The sequence below is a fragment of the Opisthorchis viverrini genome, assembly GCF_000715545.1.
Source record: "Opisthorchis viverrini unplaced genomic scaffold opera_v5_116, whole genome shotgun sequence".
NCBI lineage: Eukaryota > Metazoa > Platyhelminthes > Trematoda > Opisthorchiida > Opisthorchiidae > Opisthorchis > Opisthorchis viverrini.
This window is the reverse complement of record NW_008751772.1, coordinates 1,277,690-1,293,461: the sequence shown is the minus strand read 5'-3', so window position 1 is coordinate 1,293,461 and position 15,772 is coordinate 1,277,690. Positions and strand designations below refer to the sequence as shown.

Here is a 15,772-nt window from a genome sequence, read left to right as displayed (position 1 = left end):
CAGCGCGCCTGAAAAAGTGACTATCAGTCAGAAGAGGTCAGCATGTCTTAAGCTCTGGCAAAACTGTCATGCCGCATACTCTAGGTCTTCTGTTGTCTTTGAGTAGTTCACTCCATATGAGTAGTGGAGTCTCTGAAAAGGGTGGACGCCCTGGAGGTAAAACTGACGAAACTAGACTTCCAGTCTACACTGACTGGCGTCATTCTTTCCACATGGTGTATTCCACAGCCTGTTCTCTGTTGAAACATGGTAGCGCAGTGACGTGAATTCCGCTCAGTGAGCTAACACTTCGGGGTTAGTTGATACAACGTCCCGACCAAGTTGAAACGTCAGAAACACCCTAGGGGGTCCACGAATGTCAATAAGCTTGAGCCCTTCCCTTCATCCCAGTAAGTTAAACAAACTGTCGGGTGTGTTGCGCTTCCATGCGCTTCAATCTTCCATGACGACGAGTAACTGTCTACACGGCCAGTATTCTGCTTACCTATTTGAGAAGGAAACCTATACGTAAATGAAACAGTGGCTGGACTGCACCGCGTGAACATTTACTTTCGTTTGGAAGTGGTAAGTCCGCTGTGTCCAGCGTGCGTTTGTGGGGTAGTGGAATCACATTCACACGTCCGGAGTTCGAACTCCGGCAATGACTCTAACAAAATCAGAACTCAAGTGCCGTGCTTCCTCGCTCTTGATATGGAATCTTCTGAGTAGTCGCTCCAGGACACAAGGAAGTTCTCACGCAGGCAAGAGTGACCTGAAGACTCTTCTGATGTAGCAGCCCTCTGATTAGTGAATACCATTCAACCCGGAAGAAGCGCGAGGGTTGGGATACTGCTAGGTTGCCGCTGTGGACCGCAGTCTCCTTAATGCCTTCTTATTATCGTGAACCCCGGTCTGGCTAGCAGATCGATCGCCTGCTGCGCTTGGCCAAACCAGAAAAAGTCAACGAACGTGCGAGCCAGCTGCTCTATTGATCACTGTCTCGTACGAGCGGGTCAAAAAACAGCGATACTAAGAATACAACTCATCTGTCAAGGGCGCGTGAAGAACAACCAATGAAATCTGTCTCGACGGAAAAACGGTTATTCCATTGGCTGTTATGTAGTCCCGTTACGTTCGGAGCTGGTTCTCCAAATGCCCACTGGGTAAATAGACGGAAAAAAAGTTGTTGTCACGACAGCCTTGGATACGGTTTCCTAGTCCTAGACGCAGTCATAGGTTTCAACCTGTCACGTGGCCTCATCAGATTTCTGGCCCTGGTTTCTCGGGGAAACCTGATTGCAAGCTTATGTTCTAATTACAGGATGAATCCACACCGTCCCAAAATGTCTTGATATGATATCCCTAATACGGGGAGAATGCTTTGGGTAGAATAACCTCACTTGCGAGGCGACACGAGCACTAACTGATTGCATTGCAGGTGTTCCCATTTACAGCACAGATATGCATGGTTCGGTTGCAACAAGGGTGCTTAAAAACGCCTTCCAAAACGGTCCAAATTTGCAGATAGAATCCCGGAAACACGGGAAAAATATTCTCGAAACAACATTAAATTTTTTTGGTCTGTCGTCTCCAACTTACTTCCAACGACTCGCTCTTGCGATACTTGAAGCAAACTCAAGAGCCCCCCCCCGAGGTGCCCAACACTTAACAGGAGCCGCCTCGAACCTTTCGTTCCACCGAGTTCTTCCGAGTTAGAAGAAAGATTACAAGAGAATGCGTTGTTTTCTGTAAAATCATTGAAAAACTGCAAAGCACTGCGCAATAAAGATCTAGTTGAACAGATGTCATAACGAATACCATTCAGCGCAGCTTGTTGCCTTGTAAACCAGCCTCAAACTCTTCAAAACGGCATCTTTACCCGCGATGTTTCCGCGAACAAACGTATGTGTTATGGGTAATACTTGAAGCGATATTATTACTACAGTAATGGCGATGTAGTAAAATACTTCTCCAGCCGTAACTCCCTTCCTGGGCCTGGCTACCAAGCCAGCTGAAGGAAAAATGATGGCTGGCATACTGCCAGTTTATCTAAGCCTAGAAAGGAGCAGTGGAGATGCAGAAGGTGGGCTCAAAATATGGACCCTTTGGTCAGTGATTGCAGCTCAAATGACGAATATGAACTATCCCTTAATATTTTCAAATTAGTGATTGTAGTCTGAAGGTGTGTGCAAGAATGTTACCCCCGAACTGTGATGGGAAATTTCCGCGTTCATATTCGAGTACAAAGGTAACGTCCCAATGAAACGTATGAGGTGCTAAAACCTGAATATAACAAGACGTTTGGTTGCCGAACACCTGACGAGTTCTAATTCTGCCTTCAGTTGCATCTCCATTCTGATTGTTACCACGTCCAGTCCAGTGGCCATTCTTACCATCCACCTAGGTTAGTTTCACCTATAGACCAGACTAAACCAAGCCAATCAGACAAAACTGGGACATCCTAATGGGATGATAGAGAGATAAAGTAGTTTCAGTACGAATTACACAAGATGTATAAAGTGGAAATTACAAAGTAAATGGTATTTCTTTGAGGAAGCATTGCACCAATTTTGTACAGAGGTTTAGAACCTTGGGGTTTATCCTCTCACGTGACCAGGGTCGTCGTGCACCTGATGTAAGTTAAGAGACAGTCAGGCGCAGATATAGAGAGCGTGATTTTAGATTATATATCTACAACGTTTAGTCCAAGCGATTTATGAATTGCCGCTATCCCGGTCGGGTTGAAGATGCACCGGCCGGGTAAACCTAGGTTGTCCTACAGTTCGTTCGTGATTGTTCGTGGACTTTTGTGCCCCCGTGCTCATCATCATTTGTAGCTGAGAAGGTCGTGGCGTCAAAATGAGTTTGCCTATGTGAGATTTCTTTCGTTGTTTTCAAATATGGATGTTCTAGATCCATATCATAGGTTCTGTGGTTTTTCCGTGGGGGCTTTTTATTCTACAATCTTTACTGCTGTATTCTCCAGATAGATTCAAGCACCTCATTCTGGAGCTTCCTGGTCACAACATAGCAAAAGGAATGTCAATTCAAACTGATACTAGTGTGCACGCAGTGGGGCTGTAACTCTGTTCTATTCTAACCAGCGAAAACTTCAAAATTCTTCCCTGAATAGAGGTCGTTGTTCCATTTTTTTCTGTCCGTTCAGTGGGAACTCGAGTCCGGGATTGGATTAGTTATCTCTAGAAAAGTTGCACCAAAACCAAGAATATTTCTTAAAAAAAAACAATAAACTCTTCTCTGTAATTGTTCCGCTCCAACTGTTTATTTTCCAACGCTGGGTTTCAATGACTTTGAAATCGTTTACAACACTTTTTCCTTTCATCCTCTCCGCACGGACTGTGATTAAACTTTCCGTACAATTTCCAAACTGGACACTTTGAGTAGAACTGAACCATGTCCGTCGTTAGGTTAGATTCACACGATAATTGATAAGACAAGTGAGTACCACTTTGAAGAATTGAATGAGTAAAATCAGTTCTTGTTCATAGTCACACCACTCTGGTTTGAACGGCCGTGTTCTTGTTCTGGCGTAATTATTCCGGTGAGTCCACACCAAATGGGGGAAGCACTGGACTCGAGTCTTGCTCTTATTAGAGCTCATCAGCAGTGCACTGCCAATGGCCGTGTCGGGATTCGAACCCCGGACATCTGACACGAGGCGAGCGTGTAACCACTACTCCACCAACGCACGTTGGACGCATCTGAATTATCACGTCTGAACAGGCGAACGTGTTCACACTTGAGCGATGTGATTGGTGTGCCCGACTCATCGAACGACGACCCAGTAACTCGGGTCCAATGCTTCCCCCATTTGGTGTGGACTCACCGGAATAATTACACCAGAACAGGAACACGACCGTTCAAACGTGAGTGGTGTGACTATGAACAAAAATACCTATCCCGCAAAACCCTAAAATCAATTCGCGAATCGATTAATCACGTGATTTAAGCACTTCCCGCGCGATTGGTTTCCGTACAATAGCCGTTTATACTGGCTTGTGACACGGCTTCGGCCAACAAAAAGTTTAGCCTCAGGAAGTAATAAGGGGAAGCCTCACCAGATTCCTAAGAAAACTGCTTCTGAACTGTAACTTCTAGCGTCGTAATCCTTTAGGAGGTGCTAGCCTAATCTAACACTAGCCAATGTTCATAAAACGTCAACATCAAGCAAGGTTCACTGGTATCTGTGATCACTCCACATCAGGAAAAACAGAATAAGCGTCATCTGTGCTTCAGTACGGTAGTTGTCACAAGAAACTCTTGATCTAGCTGGTACTCACTTGGAGGCTCTCTTTATACTACCGGTTAGCATTCCATTGCACAAGCTGTTAGAGGTGAATGATATCATACGTACCATCGTAACTCGCTATGCACCATGATCTCATCTAAGAGCCACGTCCTGTTCTTGAGAATGTCACTGCCAAGAGCAACATCGTTCGACTGTAGCATTCCTTTGTTGCCTAGCTACCATGCCAACGGAAGGAGGCACGAGCGCTGGGATACTGCTAGGTTGTCCAAGCCTAGACAGGAGCAGTCGAGTGGGTTCGAACCACGAATCTATCCCTAGCCCATAGTAATGATTTATCGTGCAGCGTATCCTCAACCATCGATCAAGGCATTGATTAACTCATCTGACACCGAAAAACACAGCAAAACTGTTTGCTTACCAATGCATCGAGTTGTTCACTTGTTCACAAATTTTGTCTAGTGAACGTATATGAGGAAGACCGCAATTTGTGACGATATGCGACCTAGACTACTTTATTTCGTTCAAGAAACTTGCAATGAAGCCGCAGTACCTAGAATTCAAGGGTCAGTTCTAATTGGTTCCGCATTCACTGAAGTTGGCATAAGACGTCACCTCTGGGATGGCGTTCAATGTGGGAGGTTACTTGGCTTAATTGAAGCTTTACCAGAATAGGCTTGACATGACTGTATTCCTTATACATGGCTTCTCTCTTGTTCCAGGTCCTGAAGCCAAAAGATCTCCGGAACAAGCAGGGGCGCGGAGCGAGAACCATCTATTCGAAGAAAACAAGCGGACATTGGAAGTCCCAAATGGTATGGATAGACGAAGTCCGCCAGGAAGCGACCCCAGTTATTCTTCAGCCGGAGGACGAGGGACATATCGTCTGGACAGCACAACCATCTCTGATGAGTTGAACAGTCCAAGTGGAGGACAAATTGTACCTGACAGTCATGTGAGAACAGAACATTTCAATGCAGAATCGCTTCAAAACCGGTTAGATGAGCTTTCTACAAGCTGTCTTATTCAATCTACCGAAGGTGGAGTGTATCTTCCACCTGCTCAAAGCGGTAAATCCGCTGCGCTGTCGGGGGAAACCAGGCGTCAGGACAACGGAAATCGATGTAGTACGAAAGCATCCCACGAACCAAAGTGAGTGGAACCCATTCAACACCCGCGTGGAGGCATTTTGTCTTAGTTCATCAGTGGTAGGAACGATTTCTTGGACTAAAGGAAGCGGTCTGTGTATCGACTGCTTGTAAATAAACGTCCAGACTCCACAATGTTTGTGAATATAAACGGTCAGTACAACTCTATACACTCTAACGTGAACTAAACTATACTTGCTAAAAGCAAGAACTCTGAATGGATCGTGAAATATAGGGCTGCAGAACTGTAGATAACCCTGGTCTCAGTGGGCGACCTGGCTGTGAGTTCTTGATTCGGACGCCACGCACCGTTAAATCAGAAGTAATTTGAACCCCAGTTTGCACAGTTCGATGTACATCCAAAAGATTCAACGTTATAGGTCAGGCAGCAATGTTCTTGAGGCGTCTGCATTGGAGATTTCGTTCTTTAATTGATGCGTGTCTATGCTGAATAGCAGAGAACCAGTGAACAATTGTTTCAGTTCTATCGGGAATAATCGGCAGGGCAGAGAGAGCTTTGAATTTGCGATCTCCCAGCTACTCACTTGATCATTCGGCCCTATCGATTGATGGGCGATTAACTGGCAGGATCTAGCACCACTCGTGATTCAGTCATGATATCCACATCTCATGGTCACACGTTATTGACTGGTTCCGCGAGTGAGCACTGCTCAGGCTTTCGTTAGGCTGACAAGTCAAACCATGTTTACTCCTGAGTTGACCTTGAAACATTCTACAAAAGCGTAAAAAGTAAACGATGAATTATCTAGCCTAGATCATGTTTGGATGAGTCTTAGACATCCCTGAATGCAACTTGTACACTTTAATTTTTACCTGGGGATCAACAAAACGCGATACATTCTCTGCTTTTCCATAGAGAAAATTGTTGGTAGCTCAAGTGGCGTAGATGTTCGTTGGCTTATTCACTGACCTGGGCAATTTGATTGCGTAGCGTTACGCACTACTACGCTCCCCAATAACGCACTGATGATGTCACCTCGATTGGTGATGAAACGTTTACAATCAAATCACCCTGCTTAGCGAACAAGCCAACGGCCACACACTCTACTCCTCACTGTTGAACTTCCAGTGTGACTACAGAAGTGATTGGATGGGCTTGAAAGAGTACACCCCGTATTCTCCAAGTATCGCTCTGATTTATTGTTTTTCAGACATAAACTCACTTCTAGGGTGGACTAGTAAGTGCATGCTCCTTGTGAAAATCTCGAAACCCTCCTCATTCGCCTTGAACTTCAAAAGACTTGAACACGGAAACAATAAGACAGTTTACATATTGTTGTATAAAGTACTACCCCAGTTACATTTGGCTTTGAGTGCCATACTGCAAAGCACATTGGTTTGTCACCCTGATGGTGGAGGTAACCTAAGACCGGACATCACTGGAAAACGTAAAAAGCTAATTTTTCACCGCGGAGTGCAGCTTGGGTCCGTTTTCCGAGTTCGTTATAAAAAATGGCCTTAAAAGCGAACTGGTGCTTTGTAGCAACTGGATCCTAACCAAGAGACTACAAAATCTGTCGTTTTATGAGTCCTGATTGAATTTCCAATGTTCTGTTTCCTAAAAATCGATTTCAGTGCGCCGTACCATATAACGGAAAAACGCATGCCCCTCCGTTCTAATAAGACCCTTCAGACGACACGAAAACTTTTCAGTTGTGTTATCCAAAGGATGAATTTTCTGTGATCTTCTAGGATCTTTAGCGAGATTTTCATTTGATCTTATGATTACTCTGAGGTGTACTTCACTTGGCAGATTTCAGTTTGGGGAAGTATGTTGTCTTGAAGGTCATGTTTGGTTGAAGCAAAAGTGTAAGAAGGGCTGGTTAGTGCATAGGCAAGCAGATTTCGGCATGGGGAAAACACCTCGGACTTCACCTGCCCACACAGCGAGTACCGTCCCTCCAAACAAGGAATACCCCCGAGAAGATTAGATTTTCACGTGCCAAAAATTTTCCGCCGCAGAAGATAGGGAACTTCGTTACCTTTTGGCGACAAACCTAATCGTTACAGAAACTCGGAATGTATAAACTATTCCGAACAATCGATATTATTCTCAGTTTACTTGGCCCACAGATGTTTTCTACGAACTAATCTGTACTCTTACTCCTTACGTGTGTGATATAATGAATTACAGTTTTAGATTGGGAATCTTTACTGGTTTTCGTTTCGTACCATATTCAGTAATTGTATTTGAAGAGGGGTAACGATGCACAAGACGGCAATTACAACACAATGCTTGCCGGTTTAGCCATTGCACCCAGGACTGTCTTCAAGATCGAAAATTGCTGATGACACCGAGGGATTACGGTTCCTCTTGGGACGGAGTTTACTCACGCACACACTTGCTTGGGCGCTGGCGTCACACTTTCTGAATGGACCATGTCATTGCTTACTCACGCGTGCATTTAAAGTGCTGGAGCGTTGGGGCTCACGTAAGCGGGGGTAAGGTGGATGGAACTTGGAAGACGATGACACTCTTGGTGTGTGAGCGTGTGTTTTATATAACGCAGTGAAATAGGACAGCAACTGTTTGCAAAAAACAATCAGGCTCTCTCCGCTCGTCGGCGTCGTTTTAGATCGCATCTGAACTTTCATATGGTTCATGCATGTGTGGCGTGTACGTGACTATGGTCGTCAACTGCAGCAGTTCAGACCATATGTTGGTCTGGTCATTAAAGCGTTTACATCAGATGGATCATCGGAGAAGCGACGCTCAACGGCTTTCAGTTTGTAGGAGCTTTTTCCGTGGTCCGATGAAGGTGAGATATCTGAGACAACAAAAATACCCCCAGGGACTCCTGACTCTCAGTTTTAGTGATCAGTTAAGGGGATATCGTTTTAGCATGCAAATCCTTAGTTGGCACTGTTTGTGGCCCTTTCCAACCTCTGAATATACAGCAATGTCGTAACAAAATAGGAATCAGTTTTATTCAAACGCGCTCCCATTCACTGTATGATTTTCCCCTTTTTGTCAGCCATGATCCTCTGCAGCGAATGTTCTTCAAAAACCCGAAGCCGTTTGTTTATTCCGACAAAATTTTGGTAAGTAATTTCCACTAAAACCTGCCTTCTAACGGATAATGTTATGCACCGGTGCAAAAAATTCATTTGAAGCGAAGATTCATCCTGTAGTTGGAAGGATTCTTGGCTTTCTAGAGTAGCTACCTCTCCAATCCCCCACTTAAAAGTCCACTGACAGTGCTGTATTTACGCACCAATTTATTAGCTCCCACGTCCAATGCGCAGCCACCTACCCCATCTTCCCAGTTCATCGATGGACGAAACTGTGGGACCTAACCCCACTGTACGACAAGTACGCGGTTCTAACAGCTGATGTTGATGAGTTCACAAAGATGAGCCTCTGATCATCGCAGCTTTTACGGAGAACATCATTTATATTACCTGATGGGAATCCGAGATAGCCGCCCCAATCGTGCGTTTAAGTTATCAGCCACATTTTCTGACTAAAATAATATCAGGCGGCTACGTGAACAGCAGTCATCTCTTAGAATCCTTGTTACAGCCTAGTTCAATCTTCAGGAGGCGAGACCGCTCATTGGCTAGAGCACGAATTTACCGACCGGAAGGTCTGTGGTTCGAACCCGACCTCTGCATCTTGACTTGTCCTGTCTAGGGTTGGGCATTCTGGCAGTATCCCAGCCCTTGTGCTTCTTTCGGATGACGTGGCAGCTTGACATCGAAAGGGAGCTACATCAGAACCATTATTATATTACTCATTATTGAGTCTTTATTTCAAAAACGAAAACGTGAAAAATTTGAACGATGATGCGTATGTGGTTGGTACGTATTTTAATTCGAATGTATTCGGCAACTGGCAAAGCCAGGGACCAACAGCTGGGGGGCATTCACATTCGGACTCAGTTAGAAAAGGTCGGACAAGAGCCACAGATTTCGCCAACCTTATACATCGAAACAAGAAATTACCAGACTTCATTTTGTGACGTGATTATTACCTTCAGCTGGAGCTTGGTCTAATCGATAAAAATGGAATGCCAACGCCAACAAATTCGCCATTGCCAGTCCACGGAGAAAGCGATCTGCGGACTCGTCCAGAGAATCTGGGGTCATCGTCACGGGATCAGAGGATACTGAGCCAGCAGTGGAATCCAACAGATGAGATGCCGGCCAATTTAAACAATCTTTTGGTGAAAAGTAAAGCGTAGAAGAGCAGTTGAGCGCACCTACCCAAGACAACTCCCCGAATCATCGTTGGACGAAATTGTGGCAGCTACAACCACTGTACGACAAGTATGCGCTTATTACAGCTGATAACGATGGTCGACGATGGTTTTTATAAGCACTGAACGTCCGGAAGGGTGATGCTTTAATCACGTCATGTTTACACGAAGCATCAAATCAAGCTTAGTGGTTTATCCTGACCAAAGCGTTCGCTGCAGCCCGTATGCAATATCGCTTATGAATTTGTTTAAAAGTCTTGCACACCCTTGCATAACGATCGTACCAAGCTTGTGTGCGTCGTTTGGCATGAGTCTACAGATTTTCATCGATCTTATTCCATACCTGAGTACAAACTTGGATGTATGTGCATATAAACACATATAAGGTTAGTTTTGTTTTGGGGATAATTTGGCATTTTCAATTGAAATTTTGTCTTGCAAAGGAAGCCAGTCTATGCCGAAAGGTAAAGAAGTACTACGCATCCCCATTGCTCATTGATCAGCCGCTCGTGGCCAGATGTTCAAACGACTAACTGGGATGTCGGATGCGTACTGTCCAGAAACCAGATAAGGATGGAAACTATGCACAGAGTTTCTCTACTTTTCAGCACCGATCAGATTCACTAACAGGAGAAGGTCTCAACTGAATTTAATGTTTATTGGGACGCTTCATCAACTAAACGAGCTGTTCCAAACGTTGTTCAGTGCTGTGCAAAAATTTTAATGCGGTAAAGATCCTGGTCGATCTGTTTCTGAAAGGCTATTCATCAAATGCCTGACACTACGCAGCTGTCAAATCCTAGTACAGTTCAAAAAGAGTTGTCGAAACAACTGCGTAGTTTTACGATGCAATCTCACAATGCGTTACTCATAAGGTTGCTGAAAATACTTCGAAAGCCTACGATCGGTTTCGCCCTTCTTGGGCTCATCAGGTAGGCGCAGTCCCTGAGTTTCACTAAACCGTCAACAAAAAGCACGAAATTAGCGTAATACAATCATTTGCAAACAAATTTGGTTTTGCGAGAGACTCACCTGAAACGTATCTGGATCTCTCGTTTGTGATGTTTCTATGCCACTGAATGTGCTGCACCAGACCGCCTCATGTTTCAGTTGCTACGATATTCGAGATATCGCGACAGAGGTGATACACTTCTCATAACGGAGATTCAGCTGGGCTCCAGGTGAGTATCTCACAAAAATAAAGTTGTTTGCAATATCATTGATAACCTGCTAGCCAACCACCTGTTTATTTAGGTAAAGGCGTCCGGGTGACCTTATCGGACAACCAGCCTACTCACAATGTGACCTTGAATGCTTGAAGCTTTCCTCCTCGCAACAGTTTACGCCCAATCACGCAATAGTTGTAAGGGTGCTACGTTCGCCACCCGGTCGGGGACACTGTTGGTCATGTGAACCAACTCCCTCCTTATGAGCTGACCGTTTGTTTTCCTTACGGCCACGGATCTCGTTTCACACTGTGCCCAGTTTCTCAAGGTGGAAATATACCAAGAATTACTGCGTCATTTTGCCTGGTCTGCGGGCGATCGCTTTCAAAGTAAGCTTGAATTCTGGCATTGACATGAGCCATCAAGAACGGTTTGTTGAAGTATTTAAGGCCCCGACCTTCGAACATAGTTCATTCGAACAGAAAACGTATAACTATGCCAACGCAACCACTCCCTGGTATGAATGGAATGCAGCTGACAATTTTGGCATTCTCGTCAGTCTGTTTTGCAGAATGATCGGTTTCAGAAAATCAGTCGGTTAGAAAAAATCAAAACAGCCGCACTGTAGCACGAAGATTGTGGATGAACATGACTGATAGCGGATATTAAGAGAAGGACAGGATGAATTTAAGTGTATGGGTCGTTCAGAATATCTGTTTTTTATATACTACTTATTACTTACTACTCAATTTCTACTGCTATACGGCACGTACATGCTTGCACGTCATGCTTGAACAGAAAGCCCGAACCCCCTTGTCGGTTTTAGTTCACCGCCTGATTCGAAAGAACAGTGACCGAAGAAATCGGCAAAGCAAATTTCTAACTCCAACCCAAAGAAGGGCGATTGGAGGGGACCCCGGGCCCTGCCTTGTCGCCCTGACGCTTACGGTTGAAATGGCATTCAATGGATGAGTGCACTGTCCTCTGCTCAACGCCGCAGCATAGGTTGGCTCAAACGCAACGGAGATTTTTGGATAAAATTTTGAGATCTTCCCACCGTCGATAACCCAAAAAGCATCTTCTGAGAATGAAACATTTTCCAACTGCTGCCTAATCACACTCGTGGCTGAGTGATGCTATCCGCTCTAATCGCCCCAGAGGTTCACGGGGCGTTACATACCGCGAACTAACAGGAAACGGGTGTACGAGGCTTTTCGGTACGAATTGATCGAACTGTGGATTCCCACGGTAGCAAGCAGATTGAATTGTGCCCAACAGATTCACTTGTGAAGACCAGACTCATTGCGCGATAATCCAAAGACTAGGAATGATGAGGGCAAAATGAAAAACAAATGGAGAAATTAATGAGCTACGCTCATCTGCATACCAATTTGGTTTCGACGGGAGACTCACCTGTTACCTAGATGAATCTCTTGTTTACGATGATCGTATAACTCAAATTTCGTGGCATCCGGATTCAAGTGGAACAAAAGGTCACCCCAAGAAAAGTAAAACTAGTTGTGGGCTGTCGAACAATTTTCAGCAACCTTATGAGTAGCGTACTACATATGCATCGCGATATCTCGAATATTGTACCAACCGAAACATGGGGCGGCCTGGTGCAGCACATTCAATAGCTTGGAAACACCATAAACGCGGGATTCAGCCGTGTCCCAGATGAGTCTCTCGCAAAGCCTAATTGGTTTGCAAATGAGTCTATTCGGACAATATGGAACCTCTGGCCTAAAAGCCTGGCCGCCATGTGGCTTTTTTGCCAAACTTTTACCAGCTTTAACCCCTGGGGAACCAGGTTCCTGCATTCGTAACACTTCCATTCATTAGCCATCGCAGCATGAGAAGCTCCAGAGTGATTTAAAACCGCAGGTTAGATGTTTCCCCAGTCAAAACTGACAGTGATAGGGCTAATGGCATCTAAACAGCGTTTGGTTTGACCATCGACTGGCTGAGCACTGTCGACAGCTCTTCGTCCGCTTTGAAAATGTCTGCAAGTTAAATGCGAATGCCGGCGAATAGAAGACACTTTCCCTTCAGGAGCTGGCTAATACACTGAGAAATTCAGAATTTTTTTTACAAATACTAATGGGTACTATTTTAGCCGTTGCCTCAAAATTTACTGATTCTCTGGTGAAATTCGCCATCACGTTCTTGACGGTGTGGAAGATGCCCACGTGGAATCACCTCCACATGAGTTTCAAGACAATCTTGACCACGCTTCAGTTTTCGAACATTAGCTGTTTAATCTGACTGATGAGAACGTCGTACGATAAACTGCATTTAGCAGCGTACATACTTTTTATGGAGGCATCATTAAAATGTAACATCATGTCTGTGTTATAACCATCAGACTTGGGTCTGCGTTGGACAAGCGTCGTTACCTCATTGTTCACAGTCTTCACTCCGTCAAGTCTTGTGAAAGAACATTCCTCTTTCGAAAACAAAAAACACTGCCAAAGAGAAAACAAAACTCCTTTGAAGGCGATTACCAGAATCCCACCGATGGTGTCTCTGAGGATCACGTAGACAGCACATTGATTCACTCAAACAAAGCGGCTAGAAAATTTTGCTTTAACATGTTCAGGTTCGCTTAACAAATTGATGTAACACTCTGCTCGCTTCGACGTTTTCTTATTGGGAACGAAAACCTGGACGGAATGATTCTTACAAATTCTTGTGTCGTATGAGCAGGGCAGATATCAGTGGTTGATAGGCCGCCTCTTGGTTCGTATTGAAAACAGCAGACCGTTTTGTATTCAGTGGACTTACCACAAGAGGAGCTGAGAATACCCCGCCACCTTGCGGTTCTGCAAGGCAATCACAACTTTATGCCCTCTATCTCTCTCTCCGTTCGAAATTTAGCTTGGACCACTAGCAAAAAGTGCAGAAATCGCCGTTTTTCGTGATCCCGGTTTATAGAATGCATCTGTCACTCAATTGAAGCTATAATCGTGACCCGGCAGTTTTTGGAATAATTTATCATCTAACATGATTGGACTCCGCCTTGCTGTTTGAAACGTTGCTGTATTGATTTCTTCTGTGCCGCTTTATCAAACTTGAAGTTATTCGCATAACAAGATGATCGTTGTTTAGTCGTAATACACTACTTATAAGGTCGCTGAAAATGCTTCGACCGCCGACAACCGGCTTCGTCCTTCTCAGGGCTCATCAGGTAGGCGCGCAGTCCCCGAGTTTCCGTCAACTTTATGTTCCACTTGAACACGAATTGCACGAAATCAGCGTGGTACACTCATTTGTGAGAGACTCACCTGGAACCCAGTTGAATCTCCCTTAAGAGTAGTGTAGCACCTCCATAAGTATCTCGCGATATCTCGAATTTCGTGAGAACTGAAACATGAGATGGCCTGGGGAATTACATCGAATTGCTTATAAAGATTCAGCCCGGTTCCAGATGAATCTCTCGCAAAACCAAATTGGTTTGCACATGAGTGTACTTCGCTTGATCGTAGTTTCTTTTGGACTTTGTAGTACAGTTGAAGATCCCAATTAGAAGAACAGTTGTGTACAAATAACCAACGACCTTGGGGACGCTTTGCGCAGTGACACAATTAGATGCCCGAAGTGGGGGTTTTCTGTCGCGATCACAGTGGGACAGGGTGTCCTTTCCACCATCAAGCTGATAACAATGAACGAAGTTGACTTTAAAAGTATCTTACTGTCAAGTTCATATACCATAAATAATTTTGGCCGGGTACAATAAGAAACTACTTGGAGTCTATCAGCATGTGAATGTGCTTGCGAAATTCTGATCTGTTTCGCCCTGAATGTCGACAAGGTTGACCCTTTTGAGTACATCTTCTTGAACTCACAAAGTCCATTCGCACGCATGATTACTATAAAAGGATTTTGCCTATTTTTCAGTCATAATTCAATCACTTTTGACCATTGTCTCCGTTGTGTTCATTTTCTATTTATTAAATTTTGTGCAGGAACCACAAGATGGTCACAGATCTCGATCAAGATCTTCGGTCGTCACCAGGAGACCAGGAGACCGAAATAACGTCCCAGGAAGAGGTGTGGATCCGTATCATGAACCGTTTTCCGTCGCCCAGTCGGTAAACCGCACACGTGACCACGCCAGAGCAAGACCGAAACTATCACGACCAAACAGTCGTTTATCAGGTGATACTGTGGGTGCTTCGGAGCTATATAATGGTGGTGGAACTGGAAACCACGGATGGCTACCTGTTGGACGATCGCAAGATCACCTTCCAGATTCTTTGAATGATAGAATGGAACCTGATGAACGGGCCGATGACTATACTGACTGTGAACAGGATTGTTATGATCACGATGCTTTTCAAGACGTTCATCGACCTCACAGAGCATCCGCACCGGTTGGGAGACGAAGCCGTAATCAAATCCTTCGAGAGGCAGACACACTGTCAGCGAGGACAGCACAGCTTTGCCACTTTCGTGGCCCACGAAGATCACGATCTCAAATAAGTCATTACAACTTGTACCCACCAGATGCATTCCATCCCTCGGCTGGTGGTAATTCTTGTATGGTGCCGGTTTTCTACCCGGTCGAATCAACACCGGGTCAATTTGTCCAACCAGCTTTTGCTTACAACCCGGCCCCCCCATTCCATCATCCCCGAGCAACATGGGATCGTCCCTCTGTCGTTCCGACATTGATTGCTGGACCAAACGGCTGTGGTATTCCATCCAACTACTGTTTTACCAACTCAGTGCTTCTGGCGACGGAGAACAAGAATGTATCGCCATTGGTTCCCAACACATCCACGGACCAGATGTGTCAAACCAGTGAAGCACTGGACGAGATTCAAACGCTCAAGGGACCAACATCAGTAAGTCTCTCTCAACTGTCTGGCTGCCCGACATAAAACGGTCATTTCTAAAGAGCAAACACGTTGACACCCGTACACTTATGTGGTCTGTGGAAGCTGTCTGTCTATCACATTTTGTCTGATTACAAAAAAGCCTGTAGACGAG

The 15,772-nt window shown here is 44.9% G+C and overlaps 1 protein-coding gene across 1 annotated transcript in view; it reads left to right on the top strand.

Annotated features, from left to right (window-relative positions):
- Positions 1-15,772, top strand: part of T265_05897 (hypothetical protein) — a gene marked incomplete at both ends in the record, with an annotated part of 69,067 nt that overhangs the window by 31,396 nt on the left and 21,899 nt on the right. The window contains 4 exons of the mRNA XM_009171026.1: positions 4,969-5,398; positions 8,391-8,457; positions 9,396-9,581; positions 14,746-15,627. Coding sequence (XP_009169290.1) covers positions 4,969-5,398; positions 8,391-8,457; positions 9,396-9,581; positions 14,746-15,627 — 1,565 coding nt within the window. The remainder of the gene's footprint in view (positions 1-4,968; positions 5,399-8,390; positions 8,458-9,395; positions 9,582-14,745; positions 15,628-15,772) is intronic.